Below are 16,975 nucleotides of genomic sequence, written 5' to 3' on the forward strand. Positions count from 1 at the left end.
CACTTAAACAAAGGTCAGGCATAAATATAGCAAAGCATATGCTGAAGCTGTACACTGAAAACCACAAAACACTGATTGAAGAAATCAAAGATATACATAAATGCAGAGACACACCCTATTCACGGGTTGGAAGACTCAACATAGGAAAGCTGTCAATTCCCCCACATCGATAGACAGGTTTAACTCATTGCCTATGAAAACCCCAGAATAATTTTTTTGTAGAAACAGACAAGATTTTCTAACATTGATGTGGAAATGCAAAGAAACTAGAATAGCTAACACAGTTTTGAAAAAGACGGTGAGATGGGAAGACTCAGTCTCTCTGATTTTAAGACCTATTATTATGTAGCTACAGTGACTAAGATGGGGCGACACTGGCAGAGGGACGGACACAGAGCCCAGTGGAACACAACAGAGAACTCAGAGTCATCCCCACACAAATGGCCTGATTTTTAAAAAAATAAGTTTTATTGGGGAATATTGGGGAACAGTGTGTTTCTCCAGGGCCCATCAGCTCCACGTCGTCCTTCAGTCTAGTTGTGGAGGGCGCAGCTCACTGGCCCATGTGGGAATCGAACCTGCAACCTGTTGTTCAGAGCTCACGCTCTAACTAACTGAGCCATCCGGCCGCCTCTGCCCTACTGATTTTTGACCAACGTGCAAAAGCAGTTCAATGGAGGAAGGGCAGCACCTTTTCAACAAGCGGTGCTGAAGCAATTGAATATTCAGAAGTAGAAAAATGAGCCTTGACCTAAACCTCACAGTTTATGTAAAAATTAACGCAAAATATAAAACCATAACACTTTTAGAAAAAAATAGGAGAAAATCTGCAGGACCTAAGTCTGGGCAGGACATTCTTAGACTTGACACCAAAACCACAATCCATAAAAGGAAAAACTGATCCACTGGACTTCATCAAAATTAAAGCTTTTGCTCTGAGAAAGATCCTGTTAAAAGGATGAAAACATAAGCTCCAGTCGGGGAGAAACTGTTTGCCAACCACGTGTCTGACAAAGACTTGAATGTAGAATATGATGGTAACTGTCAAAACCCAACAGCACCAAACAAAACAACCCAATTTGAAAATGGGCGACACTAGCAGACATTTTACTGAAGAGAACAAATTGATGAAAAATATGGACACGAAAAGATACTGAGCCTCATTAGCTGTTAGGAAATGCAAATTAAAACCACGGTGAGGTATCACTGCACCTTTGACTAAAATGAAAAACAGTGACAACCCCAAATGCTGGTAGAGATGGGTAGAAGCTGGATCACCACACATTGCCAGGGGAAATGGCGTGGCAGCTTCGTTTTTAATCATTAAGTAGACTCCAGATTTATTTGGATTCTCCACTAATGACCTTTTTCTGTTCCAGGATGGTTTGGCAGCTTCTTAAAAAAACTTAATATATAACTACCATATGACTTAGCAATTGTACTCCAGAGCAGAGAAATGAAAATGTGTGTTCACAACACGAAAAGCTGTACATGGTGTTCTGAGCAGCTTCATTTGCAATAGCCCCAAATTGGAGACAACCCAGACGCCCTTCAGTGGGGAACAGACAGACAAACTGGTCCATCCACCCCAGGGACATGACGCAGCAATGAAAAGGTTCCACCAATACAGCAACCACCTGTGTGAATTTCCAGAGAATGATGCTAAGTGATAAACGTCATTCCCAAAGTTACCTAATGTATGGCTGCATTTATGGAATGTTCTTGAAATGACAGAATTACAGAATGGGGATGAGAGTAGTGCTTGGTGGGAGAGAAGGTGGGGCTGGGTGGGAGGAAGAGGGTGTGGCCACAGGAGGGCAGCTGAGGGACCCCTGTGTGGATGGCACGGTCTGTGTCTGGACCGTATCCCTGCCAACAGTCTGGCTATGGTTTCTCACCAGTTTCCAAAGATGTCACATTGTGGGGAAATTGGAAAAGTCTACATGGGCGCTCTCTGTATTTTTCCTTACAACTGTGTGTGAATCTGTAATTGTTATAAAATAAAGAGTTACATAAAACATTTCATAGATAGAATGGGACAAAGTAGTTCAGGAGGAATTTTCCTTTGGACTTTTGAGGTGGGAGCCTTTGAGCATTATGGGATTTTAATGCCTAAATGGCATGTCCAACCCAAGCAGTAAGCATGCTTTTTGTGACTTCATCGCATACCTTCTCTCCTCCCGGCTCAGGCCACGGGGCAGACATTCGTACTCTGGCCCATGTCACAGTTACACCTCAGCCTATGTGCCCCGTGCCAACCTACCCGCTGTTTCCAGAAAGGGCCCAGGTGCAGAGCTGAGCTTCCAGCGAGAAGGACCCGGGCACCACTGCACAGGTCTTGGGCTCACACGCCTTCTTATAACACACCATCTGCATTCCTTTGCAAGGGGGCAGGAGCAAACATGCTTTTATCATAAAGGCCACCCCCCACGCCCCCAGAGCCAGACCAGGAAAGAACCACCTCCCCTTCCACGCCTCACTGCAATTCCTGCATCGGCCACTGCTTCCTCCCAGGGGGTTCCAGAACTTAGAAATGAACTGTGCTTTTGTGCGCAAAGCACTAGGGACAGGGCCTGGTGAGCGCTGACTGACTTAGCTCTGGCCCTTCTATTACATGACTCAGGGTCGCCGACAGCGATTACATCATTAAGTGTCACCGACGTCACTAAGGGTCCCCGACACCCTTTCTTGCTTTCAGTACCTCCCCCCTCTGAGTTCCTAGTCTCTGGGGTGACAGGCAGAGCTCCGGGTGCACCACCTCCAGGTGGAGAAGTGACAGCATCCTGCCTGCAATGTCTCAAATGTGCCCTTCACTCCCTCAGCGCCTCTGGAACCCTCAGATAGCCCTGAACCCCTGGATTTAGGGGCAACAAGCAGTTTTCAGTGGCAAGTGTTTATCGTTCCCAACCTATCAGGAAAAAACTGTTATTATGTAGGAAACCCTTTTTTCTTCTCGAAGCTGCATGGTGCATATTGAATTTTTAAAATTAAAGCACATTCAAGTAATTTTGTTTTCAGAATTTCTTAATAGCTTTAAGGATAAAGCAGCAACCAGGGGTGCTGGCAATTCAGGGTCGGACATGACTGGGTCTCTGGGGTCCCTCTGGACCTGGATGTGTATTAGGAAATAGGGAGAATGGAAATAAGATTCTGAGAGATGGGACGGCAGCACGAACTACAGCTGATCCACACAGACGGAAGCCCAGCAAGGACCAGCCATGTTCACGGGCCACCTCCACGTTCTCCAGAGGAAACCGGTTCACAAGAACAGCTGGCGTGCATTCTAGTCGTGTCCCCGAGCCTGGGCCCTCAGCGGACTTCAGGGGCGCTGCTCCATGCTCACTAAGCGCATGACATAAGCTTAGTACCGACGGCTTTAATACAGGCTAAAGATTCGGCCCCCGCAAAGGATCCCAGATGATGACAGAGGATTCCGGGGGCTGGTCATCAGCCTCTTTGAGTCTGGGCTGCTGTTCACCTGCTTACACCTGGACTGGCCTAAGTTAGCTGGTGTGGGGTGCTTGTCCACGGGCCTCTTGGGTGACAGGCACCAATGGGCAAGTGCTGGGGCTGGCAGAGTCTCACACACTAGAGGAGTTTAGTTTAGTTTAGCTCCAGGGCAGTCTCGGAGGCTGGCAGAGGCTGGGTCTAGTTTTTAGGGGCTGACACATCAGTCCAGCTTCGGGCCATGAGCCTGCACTGGAGTGGCCTCAGGACCTGGCCCCTGGGGCAGGACCAAGGGGGCTGGGGCAACCTAAGCCCTGGAGGTGACTGTGGAGTTGTCTCCTGCGGTTGGTGGGCAGGACGGCCCCGCCCAGGCAGTGTTTCCCCAGCTGCAATCCTGTGACCCAGCAGATCACTCCTCCCTGCTGGCCAGAGGCTGTCAACCGACCCCACCTTTGGCCACTAAGGACAGTTCAAGGAACCCGCCTCTGCTTCTCCCACCCCTTCCGGGAATTGTTTACTTGTCTCAGACAAACCTTGAGTGTCCCCAGCACAGAAGGACATAAAAATCTGGCTCCACTGATCCACAGGACAGATCAGTTTAACGTGACGCCCTACGGCGGATGGCCGGCCAGCTGTTCCACATATCTCGTCAGCTTGTGCAGAGCAGGTCGTAACCATGACACCATCCTACTGTCCTCTGCACCTGAGCTGCTCCGGGTGCCCTATCTTGCTCCCCTGGGGCAAAGGAACGCAAGCTCAGTCCCAGTAGGACGCTGGGCCCCCCACCTGCGCCCTGAGGGATGATGGCAGACATGGCGGCACGGGCATCTGGACCCAAGCTTCTGGCCCCTCAGTGGTGCCACAAACAACACCCGGTGGGCACGCGTGGGGTGCCTGCCGTGGTGCTCCCCTTCGCTCCCCTCTCTCTTGATACGGGCAGCGGTGGCATGGCTCCACGGCGGTTTCCATGCTATTGAACGGTGCATGGAACCGTGTTTCACCGCAGTGCCACCTGAAGCGGAGACGCTGAGCAACCCCCAAGAAATATGTACGTAACAGGTACTCTCCGAAAGCAGTAAAAAAAGCCCCAAACTGTCCCTTCAGGAAGAGGTCCCTTACTTTGCATGAGGGAAAAGAACCCACATTGCTTGGCCCCAAAGACAGACACCCCTGAGGCCCTGAGGACTGGCGGGGGGGAGTGCATTTATTTCTGCTTTTGTCCAGGGCTATGACTAGGAAGGGCTGGCATGCCCCATCTGACTCGCCCTCCCCTCCTTCCTGGGGTATCATCACTTCGCTTCCAGGAAGTAAGAGGGGCACACTCACCAGTCCCACTTGCGCTCTCCCGGCCCCTCCAGCCGGTCGAGGACATTCTAGCCCAGGGTACAGTCATCGGCAATTCACTGTTTATGAACCTCATAAAACACATGCGGAATGAGGACGTCTCCTTTATAACCCAGGAGCACAATAAACCTATGTTATTAACAGTGACCTCACCTTGCTCCTTAAAGGCACAGGGGCCCTTTCCATGGTCTGCCCTATGGAGAAATCACTCGTTTATCGGAAGCCAAAGGGATGGATGTCCCAGGTGACCTGTGGTGGGACTGTGGCTGGATGCTGTGAGCCTGTCAGATGTAACCAAGAAAGCAAAGTAGACCGGAGGATGTCAGGAGCACGTGTGACGTGTTGGAGGGTATCTCGCACCTGTGGGGGCTGGGCTGTGTGTGGGACCACCGCAGGGATCGGATGGGGCTTTCCCTTTTGCGTTTAGGGGAGGGGAACTTCCTGTCTGCAGTTTAAGTCTGACTTCAGAGGTTTGGGCACAGCTCTCCCTATGCCCTTCTCTCCTGCTCAGGTCTAGTTTGTAAGCAGAAAGTACCTGCCTGGAAGGGGAGTGGCCGCTGGGACAGCTGGCAAGGAGATTTTCCTTTATTGTTTTACAGATTGCAACAACCGTAACAACATTTATTGGGCTCTATTCCGTTCCAGGCGCTGTTCTAAGTGGTTTGCATTTGTGGATCATTTATTAAGGCCCGGAACTCCCGGAGTGGCTGTGTGAGCTCCAGAAAAAGCCATGTCCCAGCACGGCCAAGTCAGGTTCCCACGTAGGGCCACAGAGACGGGCTGGTGGCACTCGCCAGGGGAAAGGTATCCTGCACACACTCTTACCCCACAGTGACGAGGTGCACATTCAGGGAGAAGGGCGTGGGTGCCACACGCCCCGGGAATGCCCCCCGGTGAACGAGAATTTGGGAACAAGCAGCTGATCGGACGTGCTATTTGGACTTTGTCTGTTCTGACAGCCTGTGTACCTCACTGTGACCCCACAACCCCTGGGGAAGTTTAATTACAGTGATGACAAAGGGGCTCAGCTCTGGTTCACCACGTCTGGGCTTTGACGGTGTGTCCAGTGACCCCACAAGACTCGTTTTGGGGAGAATGGTGTCAGGATAAAATCCAACAAACAAATGGATTACGGTACCAATGACAGGACTTTTGCAAAAATCTCTTAAAGGCTGAGACTTTTTTTGCAAATCTAAGGTCTATTCCATCTGTGGACTTAACATGTTGCACACAGTTGTAGAGGCTGTAGCAAGATAAATTAAAAAGTAAACCCTTAGATGACACAGATGTTGACAGGAGCAGAAGGAGCCGTTAATGCCGCAATTATAAGTGCATCCAAGGACTAAAGAAAAATATGTTAGCAAACGGTAAACAGATGGGGGACCTCAAGAGAGAAATCTATGAAAAAGAATCAAATGAAAATTGGAGAGTTTAAAAATACATCTAAAATAAAAAAATTCATGAAGGGGCTTAGAGCAGTTTGGAGTCAGCAGAAGAATCAGGTCAACAGAAACTATCTAATCTGAAGAGAAGAAAGAAAAAAGATTAAAAAACAATAGAGGCAGTCACTTGAAGACAACAGCAAACTTTCTCACACACAGGTAACTAGGGTCTCAGAATGAGAGGTGAGATAGGATGGTGTATAAAATACATTTGAAAAAACAGTAGCTGAAAATTCTACAAATTTGGTGAAAACACAATTTGATGGACCACGAAAGCTCAATGACCACCGAGCTGAATAAATAAAAAGAAAACCAGGGCTCCACACAGCAGAGTCAAACTGCTGAAACCCAACAATAAAGGAAAAACACCTTGAAAAAAGCCAGAGGAAAATGACACATTCCATGCAGGGGAATCATGATAAAATAAAAGCTGATTTCATTAGAAACAGTGCAAGACAGAAAGAAATGAATCAACACCTTTAAACGTCTTTTAGGAAACAAAACTGTGAATGCAGAATTCTATTCCCTGAAAAACCATCTTTGAGAAGGAAGGCAAAATCCAGACATGCTCAGATAAGCCAACGTGGAGGAATTAGTCACCAGCAGTTCTGCACGGCAAGAAGCGTTAAAAGAAAAAACAAACTCTTCAGGCTGAAGGGACATAACACCAGTTAGAAGTTGGGGTCTACAGGGAGAAATCAAAGCACCAGAAAGGGCAAATGTGTCGGTAACTATAAAAGATTATCTTCAAGTTTCTTCTCATAATGTCTTCGAAAGACAACTGGCTGCTTAAAGCAATTCTTAAAGCAAAAATTGTAATATTGAACGGTGTTGTTTATAATGTGTGCAGAGTGTCTTAGTCCGTTGGGGCTGGTCTAACAGAATCCCATAGACAGACTGGATTAAACAACACAGATGTATTTTCTCACAGTTCTGGAGGCTGAAAGTCCAAGGCCAAGGTGCCTGCAGATTCCGTGTCTGGTGAGGGCCCACTTCCTGGTGTCCCACGTGACCGGGGCGGGGAGGGGTGGAGGAGCTCTCTGGGGCCTCGTTTATAATGGCACTAATCCCGTTTATGAGGGCTCCACCCACATGACGAAGTCCCACTCCCTCCAAATACCATGACATTGGGTGTTAGGAGTTTGACATTTGAATTTTGGGAGCACACAAACATTCACTCTGTAGCACAGATATAAAATATATGGCACAACAGTTGTGGGGGAGGGGCAAGTGAAATTATATTGCTGCAAGTCCTTACTTTTAATGTGAAGTGGTACAATATTAATTCCAAATAGACTAAAAACTTAAGGATGATTTTAAAATGGGGAAAAGATCTGAAAGACAGTTCAACAGAAGAATGTATACAGATGGCAAATAAGCACATGAAAAGATCATGTCATTAAGGGAATTATAAATTAAAACAATGAGATACCACTGGATGCCTATTAGAAAGATGAAAATCCAAAACACTGACAACACCAGATGCTGGTGAGGACGCGGAGTCACAGGAACCCTCATTTACTGCCGGTGGGAATGCAAAATGGAACGGCTACTCTGGAAGACAGTCTGCTGGTTTCTTACAAAACCAAACGTACTCTGTCCACATGATCCAGCAGTCACGCTCCTTGGTATTTACCCAATGGAAGTGAAAACTCACTTCCACACAAAAACTTCCACACAATATGTACAGCATCTGTGCTCATAATTGCCAAAACTTTGAAGCAACCAAGATGTCCTTCAGAAGGTGAATGGATAGTAAAATGTGATCCATCCAGACAATGAAGTGTTATTCAATAACACTAAAAAGAAATGAGCTATGAAGCCATGAAAAGGAATGGAGGAATCTGAAAAGCATATGAATAAATGAAAGAAGCCAATCTGAAAAGGCTACATACTGTATGATTCCAACTGTACGCATTCTGGGAAAGGCAAAACTACGGAGACAGTAAAAAGATCAGGGGTTTGGGGGAAGGGAGGGAGGAACAGGTGGGGCACAGAGGACTTTTAGGGCGGTAAAACTATTATATTTGACATTACAGTGGTAGAAGCATGTCATTACCCACAGACTGTACAACACGAAGAGTGACCCTAATGTCAACTGTGGTCTTTGGCTAATAATGACATGTCAAGGTCATATAACAAGGGTATAATTCTAATGCAGGATGTTGATGGTGGGAGAGGCTGAGTGAGTGCATGGGGAGGGAATATGTGGGAAATGTCTGTACTTTTTACTCAATTTTGCTGTGAACCTAAAATTGCCCTAAAACTAAAGTCTATAATTAAAGAAAAAGGGTGCATCGTGTAATACCTAGAACAACCAACTAAAACTAATGATAAAAAGTATACCAAAAGAGCCTATAGAAGCAATAAAATGGAATATTAAAATGTACCCAATTAACCCAAGAGAAGGCAGAACAGAAGGAACAGGAAACAAAACCGAGATCAATAAAAAACAAATAGCAACATGGTAGACCTACCCTCAGCCATACCAATAAATATATTACATGTATATGGACATAGGAAGAAACATTACATAACATAAAATTACATTACATAAACTCTTTCACGTAACATAAGACTATTTTATGTAATGTAACTGAAAACAGAAAAAAGGAGAACACCCAACATGTTTTACAGGGCCACCTTAAACCCAACATCAAAACATGACAAAGACATTACAACAAAAAATAGTTACAGACCAACATCCCACTTGAACATAGACACAATAATCCTTAACATGTTGTTAGTAAATCAAATCTGGCAACGTATAAAAAGAGAATACATTTTATATCAGGGTAGATATAAACCTTGGTTAAATTTATTCCTAAGTGTTTTCCTAGGAATACTGCCCCGAAATACAAGTACAGTTATCCCAGGAAAGCAAAGTTCTTTTAACATTTCAAAATCAGTCAACATAATTCACTATCTTAACAGAATAAAGGGGAAAATCATACGATCATTTCAGTAGATGCAGAAAGAACATATGACAAAACCCAGCACTTATTTATGATAAAAACCATTAGAAAACTAGGAATAAAAAGCAACTCCTAAATCCATCTCATTAGAAGCAGAAAAATCATCTGATACAATTTAACAAAAATTTTGTCAAAGAACATTGGACAAAAAGCATTTACCAAATGAAGAGAAGAGGATTTCCTCAACCTGAGGAAAGTCATTGCCAAAGATACTGGTGGCCCACATCAGACTCCGTGGTGGAAGAGTGGACGTATGTCCTCTAAGGCTGGAATGACATGAGGACGTCTGCTCACCTTCATTTAATTGTATTGGAGGGTCAACTAGCACAGCGAGACAAGTAAAATAAATAAAAACCAAAGAGATTGGGATGCAAGATGTAAAACTGTATTATCAGAAGATATGATTGTCTCTATGGAAAATCCTAGGAATCTGCAAAATAAGTACCAGAACTAATAAATAAATGTCAGAAGATTCTATGTCAACATACAAAAATCTGTTGCATTTTTATAAACTAGCAGCAAACACATGGAAAATTAAACTAAGATCCCATTTACAATAACACCAGAAAACAGAAAATGCTGGGGAATAAATTTAACAAAAAATATATGCAGGACCTCAACTCTGAAAGCTGTAGAACTTTGCTGAGTGGAGGGGTGTACCATGTTCATGGATTGGAAAATTCCATTTGTTGTTCCCAAATTAATTAAATTAAATTAACATATTGAATATAATTCCAATCAATGCTATTTATAATTAAGAATCAACTTGTCAATTTAAAAACATTGGCAAAGTGATTCTTAATCCTAAAATTTGTAGGGAAAAGAAAAGGACCCATATAACCCAAACAACTGAAAAAGAAGCACAAATGTGGAAGACTACCTGATTTCAAGCTCTAGCAATTAAGCCAGTGTGGTATTGGTGTCGGGACAGACAAACAGATCAGTGAAAGAATAGAGTCTACAAAGAGATGTACATGTAGAAAAAAATAACTTTCAACAAAGGTGCCAAGGTGATTCAGTAGAAAATGAAAGTCTATTTAACAAGTGTTGCTATAACAGCTGGATATATGTGTGGGGGGAAAATAAAAGATTGTCAACCCCTACCTCACACCACACACAAAATTAATTTTAAAAGGACCACAGATTAAAATATAACAGCTATGAAATACAAAAACACAAAAAATGAAAAACATAAAAGAAAAACTTGTTAAGTTAGACTTCATCAAATTGAAAACTTCTGCTCATGAAATGTCCTCATTAAGAGAATGAAAAAGGCAAGTCATAAACCAGGAAATGCAATATTTGCCAAATATATACCTGACCAATGAATTATATCCAGAATATACAGTTTCTTGCAAACCAGTGATAAAAAATAATGCAAACCAGTTTAAACAATGAGCAAAATATTCAGAACAGACATTACCCAAAGTAAGATATTCAAGTAGCCAATAAGCACATTAAAAATATGCTCAACAATCATTGTCATCCAAAGAAATGCACATTAAAACCATAATGAAATATGATTTTATACCTACTTGAATGTCTCAGATTTGAAACACTGAGCATGCATGGTTCTGGGGTGGCTGTGGGTCACTCACACATGCTGGTGGGAGTATGGAATGGCACAACCACTCAGGAAAACAGTGTGGCAGTTTCTTATAAAGTTAAACATGCACTTATCATAGGAACCAGCAACATCCTCCTAGGTACTACCCAAGATAACTGATAAGACCATCATAAGACCCGACAACGCTTACAGTAGCTTACGGTCACCCCAAACTGGGAATCACCCAAATGTCCATCAATAGGAGAGTTAATGAACAAGCTATGGCATACTCACGAAATGGAAAAGTACTCGCAATACAAAAGTATATGGACGACACGCACGAATCTTAAAAACATGATTCTGATTGGTACATTCCAGACAAGATGGCACAATAGGTAAATGTTGTGCTCACCTCCTCTCATGACCACATCAAAATTACAACTAACTACAGAACAACCATCATTGAGAATAGCATGGAGTCTGGCTGAATCAAAGCCCTACAACTAAGGACATAGAGAAGAAGCCATGTCCAGATTGGTAGCAGCAGCAGAGGCGCGGAACGGCTGGTCCCACACCTGTGTGTGACCATTAAAAATCTGAAGGGATATCTCGGCTGCAGAGGACTTCTCCCCAGAGGAGTAAGGGGTCACACCAGGCTATCCAGCCCAGGCTTCCTGTGCTGGGGAGAGAAGTCCCTATAATTTCTGGCTGTGAAAACCAGCGGAGATTGTGGCTGAGTGAGACAGAGGCAGCTGTAGCCCCAGGCACTCCTCTTAAAGGGAGCACGCAAGGACTTACTCACCAATGGAATCACTGGCTGTGAGCTCCAGTGCTGGGCCAGCAGCTGGAGGGGCGACAGGGACATACGAGGGGATATTGAGTTGTCTGGCTTTGGGACAGGGGCTGGAGGGGCAGGTTTCTCCTGATGGAGATGCTGGCAGAAGCCATTGTTCCTTTGCTGAGTCCTGCCCCTCCCAGTGTGCAGACGCAGGTGGCCACCAGATCTGAGTCTCCATCAACCTGGCTGACACCATTGGCTCACTATGCCCTGGTGATTTTAGACCACACCCCACCCAGCTTTTGGGCACACCCAAACCGATTCCAGTGGCTTTTTCGTACAAACTGTCTGCCTTGGCTCATGCTGCATACTTTTCTAGGGTCTCTCAAAGGTTAGTGGAACCCAGACAAGCATCATCTGGTTTTGGAATGTCCCGTACCTCTGGCTGAGCTGCCCTAAGCCTGGCATTAGTGGCAGCTAGCCTTGGTTCATTGCTTGGCCTCTCAAGGCACTTCCAAGTGTGGCATAGGAGGTGGCCATCTGTGCATTGCTTTGTGGCTCCTGTTGGGTGGCCCAGAGCAGGGCAGCAGGATGGGGCACGGTCTGTGGCTAAACTTGGCCTGCAGCAGGTCCCCTCCCAGGTGGCTCTGGGGCTGGTATGCCCAGTGGCCAGCTTCAAAATGAGTTGGAGCATCACCCAGTCACCTCCCAGGACGACACACCCAAAGGGGCAGATTGGGAAGATACCAGAGTCCTGCGGAGGCAGATCCTGCTCTGTAAGATCAGCCCCCACACAACAACTTCTCTACTGTAGTGAAGGCCAGTCCTCACAACCAGTGAGCCTGAGGGTCAGTCCCTCACAATGAGTGCAAATAATAACCAAGGCTCAACTATAAGAGGAGGGCACACACAACCCACACAAGGGACACATCTGGAGTGTGTAGCTCAAGTGACCAGGGAGACTGTGCCAGTGGACCCCAGAGCACACCTACTAAATAAGGCCACTCTACTAAGACCAGGAGACATAGCAGCCCTACCTAATACATAGAAACAAACACAGGCAGGCAGCCAAAATGGGAAGACAAAGAAACATGTCCAAAATAAAAGAACAGAACAAAGCTCCATAAAAAGAACTTAACAAAATGGAGACAAGCAATTTACCAGACACAGAGTTTAAAACACTGGTTATAAGGATGCTCAGTGATCTCAGGGAGAACTTCAACACAGAGATAGGAAACATAAAAATGGGGATAGGAAAAAAACCCCCACAGCAGTCAGAAATAAAGAATACAATAACTGAAATGAAGAATCATTAGAGGAAATCAATAGTAGATTAGATGAAGCAGAAGATCAAATCAGTGATTTTTGAATAGAAGGTAGCAGAAAACACCCAATCAGAACAGCAAAAACAAAAACAAAAAAATCCAAAAGAACAAGGAGAGTTTATGGGGCCTCTGAGACAACATCAAGTGTACTAACATCCGCATCATAGGGGTCCCAGCAGGAGAAGAGAGAGAATTCATGAATAATAAAATGGCAATAGCTACATATCTATCAACAACTACTTTCAATGTAAATGGATTAAATGCTCCAATCAAAAGATGAGGGACTCAATGGATAAGAAAAAAAGACTATTATATATGCTACCTACAAGAGACTCGCTTCAGATCAAAAGACACAGACTGATAGTAAAGGGATAAGAAAAAGATATTTCATGAAAATGGAAACAAACAAACAAAAATCTGGGATAGCAATACTTATACCAGACAAAATAAGCTTTAAAACAAAGACTATAACAAGAGACAAAGAAGGACCCAGTAATCTCACTTCTGGGTATTTACCTGAAGAAACCCAAAATGCTGCTACGAGGGGACGTGTGCATCCATAAGTTCATTGCAGCAGTGTTTACAATGGCCAAGGTGTGGAGGCAGCCTGGGTGTCCATCCAGGGAAGAATGGATAAAGAAGATGTGGTACATATATACAGTGGAATATTACGCAGCCATAAAAAGAATGAAATCTTGCCGTCTGCAACAACGTGGATGGATCTAGAGGCTATTGTGCTAAGTATAGTAAGTCAGACGGTAAAAGACAAATGTCATATGACTTCACTTATAAGTGGACTCTAAACAACAAGACAAACAAAACAGGAATAAACTCATAGATACATTTTGGTAGTTAGATGGGATGGGCGTTGGGGGTAAAAAAGGGGGAGGGATTAAGAAGTACAAATTGGTTGTTATACAGTAGTCATGGGATGTAGGGTGCAGCATAAGGAATAGAGTCAATATTATTCTAATAGCTATGTATGGTGTCAGATGGGTACTAGATCTATTGGGATGATAGATGGTGGGGGGTTGGAGGCAGGGTGAAAAGGTGAAGGGGTTGAAAAGCACAAATTGGTAGTTACAAAATAGTCATGAGGATATAAAGTACAGCATAGGGAACATAGTCAATAATATGGTGATAATTATGTATAATGTCAGGTGGGTACTAGACTAGTCAGGGGGATCACTTCTTATATTGTATAAATATCTAACCACTATGCAGTATACCTGAAGTTAATATAAAATAATATTGAATGTCAACTCTAACTGAAAAATTAAAAGGGGGGGTGAAATAAAGAATAAGAGGTTCAAAGTTCCAGATATAAAACAAGTAAAGTCATGGGGATGTAATGTACAGCATAGGGAACATAGTCAATAACACTGCGATAACGTGGGACTGTGTCAGGTGGTTGCTGGACTTAGGGTGAGCACTTCTTTCTTTGGCACGGGGAATATAATCAATGATATGGTAATAACTATATAGTGCCAGGTGGGTACTGTTGAATAACTATGATGTACACCTAATGAAACTAATATAATATTGTATGTTAGTTATATTTTAATTTTAAAAATCTTAAAAAAATAACCATGGCACTGAGCGCAAGAGTCCATTCACCCAGGAGCATACCTGATGATTCCTTCACGATTCCTTCTCATGAAAGTCAAGAGCAGGAGAAAGCAACCTGTGGTAACGGAAGTCAAGGCCAGGCTTCCGGGTGGTGTGTGCCGACTGACTGGAAAGGAGCACAGGAAACTTTCCTGGGGTGATGGGAATGGCATGCCCTCTCTCTCGATGTGGGGGAGGGGGTTACACACAAGCGCACTTTCATCAGAGCAGGCTGTGCCTTTCCCTGTGCAGTTAGACGGGGCACCGATCCCCGACGAGTGTGTGGGGGGTCTGCCGGGTCCTCCCTGGAGGCAGGGAGAGCACTGTGAATGTTTGCTGCCTGAAGGTGCGTACAGTAATGTTCACACGTCATCGTCTTCACTCTCCTAGCTTCTGTAGTCATGACACACAGATTCTGGTGTTACTGTCAGCCGCCCACGTCGCTGGCAGGGACAGGCTGGGTGCTGCTGGCTGCAGTGGCTCCAGCACCCCGAAGGGAGCATGAACACACAATTCCATGAAACTCCAGAAAACAGAATGGAGTGAGCCCTCAGGCATCACGGGAGAATGGTTCATTTTCATGTTATATTCTGCACCCTTTTGGTTTTACCACTGAATGCAGGTCTGGATGACTAAGGCAATGATTATAACGCTGTGTGCAATGGAACCGCACTAAAAATAGAGAATAATAAGAAGCAGTATTATTTCTCATAAACAACATGCTGATGCTCACATTTCAAGCGTTAACGTGACTTGCAAATGAAAACGCGCTGGCAGGAGCCCTGCGGTTTCAGGCCCTGGGAAGGCAATCCTCTCCTATTCAAATGGGCAGTTCCAGGGACATAACTTCAGCCATTCAGAAATGCCCTCTGGGTTGGCTGAAACGACAGCTATCATTTGCTGTGTGCACTTACCCAGTGGCAGGCACTGTGCTGAGCATTTTGCATACATCACTTCACTTCTCCTCAGAAGAACCATGCGAGCTGTGTGTTCCCGCCCCTATTCCAAGGGGAATTGAAGTGCAGGGGGGATTAGGCGCTTTCTGGGCCATTGCACTCACTGACAAGTGACTGAGGGCAGAGGGGTGGCCCTCCGTCCTTCTCCTCCCAGTCCCCTCGTCAACAGGTCTTAGGCTGGGTCCCCAAAAGCAGACCCGGAGACGGGGAGTTGGGTGCCAGCAGTTCTCAGGAAACCCTGGGAGGCAAGGAAGGGAAGAAAGCGTGCAGAGGGGAGTCAGTGAGGCAGTTACGCTGGGGCAGCTGCAGCTCATGGCTCTGGGGTCCCTCTGAGCAACTGTGTAGATGACACTGGAGAACTGTCCCACCACTGGACAAGGAAGCCTGCATCTGTCCATCAGTTCTCTCTCTCGCCAGGACTGTCGCGGGGCAGACACCCTCTGCACAGGGGAAGTGCTCAGGTAGGTGGGGGACTCAGCCTGGCACATTTAGAAGAAATGTTTACTGTTCCTCCACTCAAAATGTCATGACGCTGAGATATTAACATGACCCTTTGTGCTCTGCAGTGCCGTTTGTCATCAAACCCCTTTGTGGCTCCTAGGATCTCAGGTTTGGGGGGGACTGCAGAGGCCCGAGGCTCAGCCACCTGTTGGGCACCCCATGAGGATCTGAACACCTAGCCCTTCACCCCAAGTCCTGCGGGAGGTGGAGTTCAGTCCTCAAGACCCCCAGTTCTACTCACACTGGCTCCAGCTTTTAAGTTCTTCCCCTTAAAGGGCCGCAAACCATCTTCCATTGGACTTAGTTAGACCCCAAAGTTATACAGAATCCCCTTTATTCTTCCTCCAGCGACAATCTTGTCAATATCTGAGCATGGGTGCCCCACTCCCAGCCTTCCTTTCCGGAAGCCCTTTGTGTTGCACCCATCTATGCTCAAGGGCTTCCTGTCCCAGCTCCTCTGTTCTGGATGGTGTCAGGTCACCAGAGACCATCTTTTTTCTTCCAGAATTCTGTTCCTGAGTGACGGGTCTCAGGGCTCAGTCCTTGGTCCCTCCTGCTTCCCTCCCACCTCCAGCTCACCAAGCACCAAGGCTACAAACATGCTCCTTGCTGACTTGCCAAGTCACATCCCCAGCTGAGGGGGAGCCCCAGCTCCTCTCCACACGTCTAGTCAACAGTGATGTCCGACAGTCAAACCATGGCCAACACACCCAAAACTGAGCAACCCCTTCCTCCCTGCACTGGTGCCACCCTCAGCTCGCGTCCTCGTGCGGGTGCCATTCCATCCATTCCAAGCTCAGGCTGGGCCCCGGAGGCTTCTTCCACTCCTTTCTTTCGTGTCCCACATCTAGTCGGGAAATAAGCTTGGCTCTTCCTGCAGAACATGCTAGAAGCTGACCATTCCTCACCACCTCCACTGCACCCGCCTCCTCCTCCGACAGGAGCTACTGCGTGGCCTCCTCGTGGACCTTCAGGTCCCACGTGGTCTGCCCCCAGCACCCCCAACTCATCTCTCAATGTTTGAGCCCCAAATAGCCAGAGTGGAGAATGCTT

The 16,975-nt window shown here is 45.7% G+C and overlaps 1 protein-coding gene across 8 annotated transcripts in view; it reads right to left on the bottom strand.

Annotated features, from left to right (window-relative positions):
• PDE9A (phosphodiesterase 9A) overlaps nt 1–16,975 on the bottom strand; it is a 90,683-nt gene that overhangs the window by 35,455 nt on the left and 38,253 nt on the right. Inside the window, exon 1 of one of the 8 annotated variants that reach the window (XM_074324841.1) lies at nt 14,487–14,507. The exons of 6 other annotated variants lie outside the window; for them this stretch is intronic. Coding sequence is in view for 1 of the 2 variants with exons in the window: in XM_074324832.1 (XP_074180933.1) it covers nt 4,774–4,876 (103 nt within the window). In the remaining variant the exon portion in view is untranslated. Of the gene's footprint in view, nt 1–4,773; nt 4,891–14,486; nt 14,508–16,975 lie in introns of those variants that run through there. One more of the 8 variants, XM_074324832.1, reaches the window with a different exon arrangement.

The sequence above is a fragment of the Rhinolophus sinicus genome, linkage group LG01 (genome assembly GCF_036562045.2).
Source record: "Rhinolophus sinicus isolate RSC01 linkage group LG01, ASM3656204v1, whole genome shotgun sequence".
NCBI classification, from domain to species: Eukaryota; Metazoa; Chordata; class Mammalia; order Chiroptera; family Rhinolophidae; genus Rhinolophus; species Rhinolophus sinicus.